General features: G+C 31.6%; 1 protein-coding gene across 7 annotated transcripts in view; it reads right to left on the bottom strand.

The window, feature by feature from the left end:
- Positions 1-7,769, bottom strand: part of LOC117114584 — a 36,761-nt gene that overhangs the window by 15,653 nt on the left and 13,339 nt on the right. For 4 of the 7 annotated variants that reach the window (XM_033258266.1, XM_033258264.1, XM_033258263.1 and 1 more), the window contains exons 2-6: positions 7,689-7,734; positions 7,314-7,345; positions 6,805-6,845; positions 6,357-6,387; positions 5,706-5,779 (exon numbers count right to left, since the gene is read on the bottom strand). In XM_033258266.1, the coding sequence (XP_033114157.1) occupies positions 5,706-5,779; positions 6,357-6,387; positions 6,805-6,845; positions 7,314-7,331 (164 nt within the window). In that variant the 5' untranslated portion in view covers positions 7,332-7,345; positions 7,689-7,734. Of the gene's footprint in view, positions 1-5,705; positions 5,780-6,331; positions 6,388-6,804; positions 6,846-7,313; positions 7,346-7,688; positions 7,735-7,769 lie in introns of those variants that run through there. The other 3 variants (XM_033258268.1, XM_033258270.1, XM_033258269.1) reach the window with 3 other exon arrangements.

The following is a 7,769-nucleotide window of genomic DNA, read 5'->3' on the forward strand; positions in this document are numbered from 1 at the left end:
AAATAAATACAGTCAATAGATTAGTTTTTCATACATTTGTTTTCTTGTCTGTTGCGTTTCCATTTACTGTATCTTGAATGTTCTGTTCATGTTTATAATTTGATAAATGAACATAGGCTACTGAATTATATGATGAATGAATATGAAGGAAATTATTATATAGTACTGTATTTTCATATTTATTTTCCACATAAAATTTTAAATATATTTATAATTAAACAAATTTTAATGGCCTATTTCAGGCTTCTTTATATTCATAAGCCCAACAGAATGACTCTTTCTAGTCCTATTCTATAGGATTCCCGTACTTTTGAGGTGAAGCAGCACAGAGTTTGTATTTTCTTGTTTGTTTTATTTCCATTTTTTATACATATTCTGATGTTTATGAAATACATAGTAAAATGCAGTTTTAATATACTGTATAATTTTAAATACATGTTAATAATTCCATAGTTTCGGTCTTCGGGGCGGGCTTCCTTCTAAAGCTAGAAAAATTCACTCACAGTACTTGGAGACCTTCCTGTACTAGTTGCTTGGTAACTAACCATAAAATCAGAAAGATACTTTAACACAACCAAGGTTCCAACGGTGCCCATGAGGGTGAGAAGGCATATTTTTTGTACGCCGCCTTCAGGAATGTGAACATACTGTATTCATAGAGAAATTTTCTCTATGCTGTATTACACTGCAAAGACAGAAGTATGTCTAGCTATTTTTAGCAGGTCATGGCAGTGGCAGTGAAGGTATTCAAGTGTGTTCACCTATTTCATGTCACCATTAACTTCGATTCATCAATCTGATGATCATATTTATGAAAAAAATACATGAATTGTAAAATACTATAGTTTAAAGTACAAATACATATATTTTAATATTCTGATATAAAAGTATATTTGATTAAACAAATTAAATCATAATCGTAACAACATTCCTAGGCCTTTATTATGAATAATTCAGAAATTGATAAATAGAAATATGTAATCTGTAAGAAGAAAAAGAACACGCTAAAATTATATTCAAATTACTTGTAATTAATAACAATCGTAAAAATTAAAAACAACAATCATACTAAAAAAATACAATGAATATTTAGGCCTATGATAGACAAGCATCGTAAAAAAAAAAAAGACAACTTAACACCCAGTCTGAAACACGCAACAAAAAAACTTTAAAAATACAGAACCCTTTAAAAATTACTTTTCAAACATAAAGCACTAGTGCGTACATCGGCGTTTACTGAGGCTGTTTATCGCGACCGAAATGACGGACCGACCGAAATGATCTGTATTCATAGGCACAGCTCTGGCCCAGGCCTAGGCTCTAGCCAAGGCGCGGCCTACCCTAGCCTACAGTATGATGTCATCACAGATAGGCCTAGATCTAGGGGCCTAGGCTCAGGTGTAGTTACTGTAGCATACCTAGGGCCTATCCTCTATCTCTCGAATAAGGGTCGATTTGGATAGTGCATTAAGATATAGCCTGCCAAGCCATCTCCACCAATCAATTCCTTGAAGTTACGTAAACACGTCGGGACAATGTTTGAATGTCAGTAGTTCGGATAAGTCTTTATACATGCATCCACCTTGATTCAAGACAAACACTTCTCTCATACCCAACTTGGCTAGACCTACTCAATGTATATTTCTGTACTTTCACTTACAAGAGAGCAGCCCAAAGCAACGGGAAGATCCCGTAGGGCCCTTACAAAAATGTCCTATAGGATCCTATAAGAGAAAATCCTATAGGAATCTTATAGATTTTTCGTCACATCTATAGGATCCTATAGGATTATTTCAATAGATATCCCTTAGGAATCCTATAGGAATCTTTAGGAATCCTATAGGAGTCATATAAGTATCCTATAGGAATTTTAATCATTATCTTTTATTTCAACAAACCAATTCGCAGCATATAAGCTGAATTACATGGTGTAACAAAATGTAAAATTTACAATATAAAAAGTTATTTCAAGACAGTTAATTACAAACGTTACTTTAACACAACTAGACAATATAGATACTAATTATATATACATGTTAGTAAAATAGTTATTCAAAATTAAGACCTATTCAAATACAAAGTATATAAAATAGGCATCATGTTTATAAATATAAAATATGGACCAGCCTCAATAAAAATATAACATTTGCCAATGTTATATAGGCAATATCAATTTAACGCGTATTTTCTAGCAATCTAATTCTCAGCATTTCTCGTTAAGGCAGTGGATGAGAAAAGGAATTGCACTGTTCCCATATCTATTAGTTTTATATTTTTGGATTTGATATCCGTATTACAGTTTCTTAGGGTCATATTATGGTTACTTTAATATGTTTCCTATAAGAATTATATAGGAATCCTATAAGTATTATCTTTATTATCCTATAGATTTCCTAAAGGTATAGGTGTCTTGCAGGAATCCTCTGTGAATGCTTTAGTTGTCTCATAAGATTCTTATAAGAAAGCTGTAGATAATGATTTATTACAGATTTATATAAATTTCTTACTTTTGTAAATATAAATACATATAGTTTGTTAATGTTAATGCAAGCAATGGTTGCTTAGTAAATTGTTATTGATGGGTTAGCTGGTTGTTGACATCCGTTGGTTCCACTGCACCAATATTGTTTGCATGCACAAGCAGTATTGAATGATTGATGCGTTTGATTTCGAGCTGGAGTGGCTACTGGATGGAAAAATAATAATGGCTTAAACAACTCCTGCAGACATACAAAATACACTGAGTTCAAGATACAGTATACAAACCATGATTTCTTTAATTAAAAACATCAACTATGCATCATGGGGTAGGGATATTAATCCCTAGGGTCTCAATGACTTGCATACCCCTTCACATAATATTGTTCGTCTTAAGCCTTACTGATGCACATACCTCATATTCCAGCGGTACCTAAATGCTTTACAGTCTTCAAATCAGATTTTTTTTTTCTAATTTATATTAAAGCCTCAACTAGAGTTTATTATACAGAACCCTGTTCAAAAATCGGTCGCATTACAGTTGTGTGTAAACCAGCAATTTTCTGTATGAGCTGTCTATATCCGTGCTTTTTCTTGTCCAATGGTAGCAAAGTAAATTGGAAATCTTGCCAAAAGATGCCATTGTGAATTCTGCAGCGTGACCAAACTAGGTTTGAAATATTGAATCATGATGGCTTCGGATTTTCACCCTTGCTTCACATGCTGAAAGATATTTTTGATATTTTGTTTTGTAGTTGTTGTTGGTAATAATGATATTAATACCAGTAGCATAGGCCTAGCCTATAGAGGCCTAGGCCTACCCCTAAAGATCATTAAAAAAATCATATCATGGATTTTACAATAATAAATAAGTGAGAACACAGCCCAACTTACCACCCTCCAATACTTAAATTAAAGGGCAGGCTGAGCTTAGCCCTCCTTGGAATATCCTCAGTTCTGTCTTTTCTTAATAATAGGCCTAGGTCATAGCATGCTTGTTTCCTCTAGCTATGCTCCTATGCCTAGAGATCCAGTCCAAACGAAATCAATCCAATTTTTGACTTAAAAGTCTAATGCGCCAATTGAAACAGCATTAAATGAATAATAATAGAAAAACAATTCTTACCTATTAGTACTGCTGAAATACTTCAGAAAATATGGTTAAACTGCCTGTTTCATCATCATGAATGTGCACTGAGAAAGAGCTCTAATCCACTAGCAAATTTCAGTTTACTGATAACATTCAAAAAAGTACCTTTGTTAATTTCCATGGCCTTCAGTGATAAACATGGATAAAGTGACCAATCAAATTAAGTAATTTGAGATTATCTGTAGTTGGCTGAACAGATTAAATGACAACATATGTTATTGTTAACTTGTCAACTTGTGTTTTAAAGTTGTATGTTTTATTATACACCATAATTTTGTATAGGCCTAGATTTTGGTATGTAATGTTAATTATACTGCCAGGACTTTCATAATATAAATTTATTTTTTTCTATTATTTCAGCAGAATAGGGAAGCAGGGAAAATCTCCCAAAAATATGACAATTTAGAGGTTTCAGAGGCTTAGAAATAATGTAGAAAGTAGGCCTACATATGTATTTTTTCTTCCTGACAAACATTGTTTTCCCAGGGGAAGGGAAAGATTCCCTGGAAGCTGTTACAATTTTAGAAAGGAAACTATGCCTAAATTAATTTTTAAAGTCTTAATTTTTGTTTTCTAATTTTGCTTCTAATAATATAACTACGGTATAGGATTCCTATAAGATTCTAATAATAAACCTAAAAATTCCTAAAAGATTTATAATAATACCTATAGGATTCCTATAAGATTATCATAAACCCATAGAATTCATTTTTGATTCTAATAATATACCTATAGGATTCCTATAAGATTCTAATAATATACCTTGATCCCTATAAGATTCTAACAATATAACTATAGGATTTCTATAAGATTTCAATAATATACCGGGAATAGGATTCTTATAAGATTCTAATATAAACCAATAGGATTCCTATCAGATTTTATTAATACATCTATAGGATTCCTATAAGATTCTAACAGTTTACCTATAGGAATTCTATAAGATTTCAATAATATACCTATAGGATTCTTATAATAAACCAATAGGATTCCTATAAGATTTTATTAATACATCTGCCCAGTTTTGCCACTAATTGTTTTTTAAATTTCAATGCAATATATGTGCTATTCGCTTATTTAATTATTCTGAAACTGAAACATTCTGGATCCACCCTTGATCACACTGCTCAATAATTCCTCACAAGGACTACAGTGTGCTGCAAAGACACTCAAATTTACAAAGACGTCCATCCTTTTCTAAATGCCATAATCTAATGAGCTAGCCTGTTTTATCCTTGTATGGTTTTTATTTTTTAATTATTAATTTTAATTTGATAATTTTGACTAATGATAGTGTATTATATTTTGAAGAAAAGAAAGTTTAAACCAAGTTTATTAAATTATATTTGATAATTTATTCTTAGATATTTAAATGTCTCTGTTTTCTATTTAATGAAAAATAATGACATTGTTGGTATCCGTAACATCCACAACAATTGCCTCCTCAACTTCCCCATTCAGCAATCATGATCGCCACCTTTCCCGACTCATTCAACACTGTGCGGAGCACGGGTATATGCTAGTATCTATTATTATACAATGCTTGTTTAGATTCTTGCCATTTGATTGGTGCATTATACATGTTTAATAGTCTGTTTAATACAACACTTGCCTAAATGCATATCATTTGATTGCTTCATATTATATAAGAGGCCCTTGCCCCAACCTCAACTAGGCGTGTGACTGGCACGCATTTGCTTTAAATCAAGTGTACAGATTAAAAGGATGTCAATATTTACTCGTTCTACTATTTTCAATAATTGTTGTGTATACAAATAATGAATGTTTCAAATTTATTCAATAGAACGAAATGTTCTATTCAAATCGGCTCAGCCTCCTTGAATAGAACATCCCACTTTTTACCTCATTTTTGTATTTTATTATTATCTATCTAATATATTATTAACGTGTGCAAATCTTAAATTATTTATTGCACTAAATAAGATTACAATTTTTGAAAGTAATATGTAATTAACAACCATAAAAAGTACTCCATTCACACACACAAATGCAAAATTCACAAATAGACAAAATTTAATAAATTATTGGGCTAATCAGATATCAGTTGGTTACTTACACTGGTTCTCCATGTTCATGAAACATGTGGTCTCCAATGTCGCAGACATTATCACCGCATAAGGTGCAACACATCTATAGCCAAACAAAACAAGTATAAATTAGTTTTTTTTTATAACATATATCAATAAAGTAAATTTTCAATAGCTTCAAATATTGCTTAAATTTTACTCTCTACAGAGCTTCCCCAGACATAGGGCCTATTTACTATTATAATTCTTTATATTAAATTTTACCGTTATTGAGAGAGCTATATGACGCAGCATCATCTCGTTCTCTTTGCAATAGTAAGGAATTGGACATGTGTGAGAAAGGCCAAGTTCTAGACCTACCAGCCCTGTCTTGTTTGCACCCTTAGGATGCTCTACTCCCATACCTTCTAATGGATAATTGCCATAGTGCATGCAAGAACTTGATACACTATTCAGATAAGAGTAATGGATTGTTTAGAAGTGTAACTGATAATGTGACAGGCACCATTTTGTGGCCGAATTTCTTTAGTTGAAATTCACTGACGAATGTTTGAAATTTTTAAAAAGTTTATTTCATTACTAGACCTATTATCAATTTAGATGAAATTCACTATTTAGAAATTTTTAAAAATGTTCAAATTTGTGTCCACTGTACATATAATTTTCTGTATGTACAGTACCATTTCTTCTTCCTCTTCTGATACAGTTTCACTAAAACAGAAAAAAAAATGAAATATAAAATATTAACATTCCAAAAGTATTTTCAAAAGTAGTTTATTCAGATGGGTGATTAAGATTGATTGTTGATGTGTGTAAAAAACAGTGACGTGTGTATCTAACCTTTCACCCCATTCCATTCACCCATTGAAAATGCTCGAAGCAAAAAAAAAAGCTCCAACAGTTAAAAAGCACATCATATCACTTTAATTTCCCCACCTAATCCAGGAGCCACCAGCTTTACCTTGCAGCACCGGTTTCTCCAACCATATCAAGACTACTATTAACTAAATACAATGGTTACCGATGTCGAAAAAAAGATGTGCAGAAGAAATCAGTTACTAATCTAAGCATGTGGAATTACTTCAACAAAAATAATATCTAATTCTTTGGTAGGTCCAATTAACTTACCCATTTTCAATTGTGTTGAAAATCTGTTCAACTTCATTTAACTGCAAGAAATGTGCAATAAAGAATAAATAAAACATATCACAACAGCAGAATGTGTTTGGTATGGTTCAATGAAAATTATATAATAGGCAATTAGTCCATGTTAGCATATTATTTAGTTTTATAGCAGTTCTGTTAGAAACATGTAATGTTCAGATCTCTTTCATAATTTCAAATACTTAAAATCAGTTTATGGGCCAGAATAACAATTTGAAATAAAACAAGATAATGCATAAAAGTAACAACCTTTAATTAAAATCATATGCATGTTGTAGTTGAACTTACAAGCAACAATGTGGCTTAAGTGAAAATATTCTCTATACAAATTAATTAAAGCACATTATCCATAACCAGATTGATGTCATTCAAATATGTGTAAGTACAATTATACAATGTAAACACATAATTAGATATACTGTAGTGTAAGCATGTGAGTTTTGTGCTGTAGTATCTGTAAAAAACATCATTACCTCTTTATCGCAATCCATGATACAAATATCAGCTGAAAAAAGAAATTACAGCCAAAGGCAAGGGTTAAAATATGTTTATGTATAACTTTTATACAATGTTTTAGACTATACAGGTGTCGCCAATTAAATACCACTTTTGGGATTGTGGTTTTTTGTGGCCTTTAGTTAAGTCTGTATTTATACAGGGGTTTATTTAAGAGCCGGTGTAACACGAAATTTAGTTCCCGGAGAATTTTAGTATTTTGTGGTCTGGATAATCGGAGCCTATGGGACACAAATTTGCAACACTTTATTCTGGGGTAAACAATTATTAAATATGTCATGTATTCATTAAACAACATAAAGTAACGGAAGGTTATACAATCGAGCATGTACCTTATGTTGAACTTAACTTCACAGCTTATTATCCAGCATAAACAATCTGTAAAAAATATGTAAAAGCTAATTTACGTTGAA

Source organism: Anneissia japonica, unplaced genomic scaffold (assembly GCF_011630105.1).
Source record: "Anneissia japonica isolate Jap-2015-1 unplaced genomic scaffold, ASM1163010v1 scaffold287836_len1076198_cov165, whole genome shotgun sequence".
Taxonomy (NCBI): domain Eukaryota; kingdom Metazoa; phylum Echinodermata; class Crinoidea; order Comatulida; family Comatulidae; genus Anneissia; species Anneissia japonica.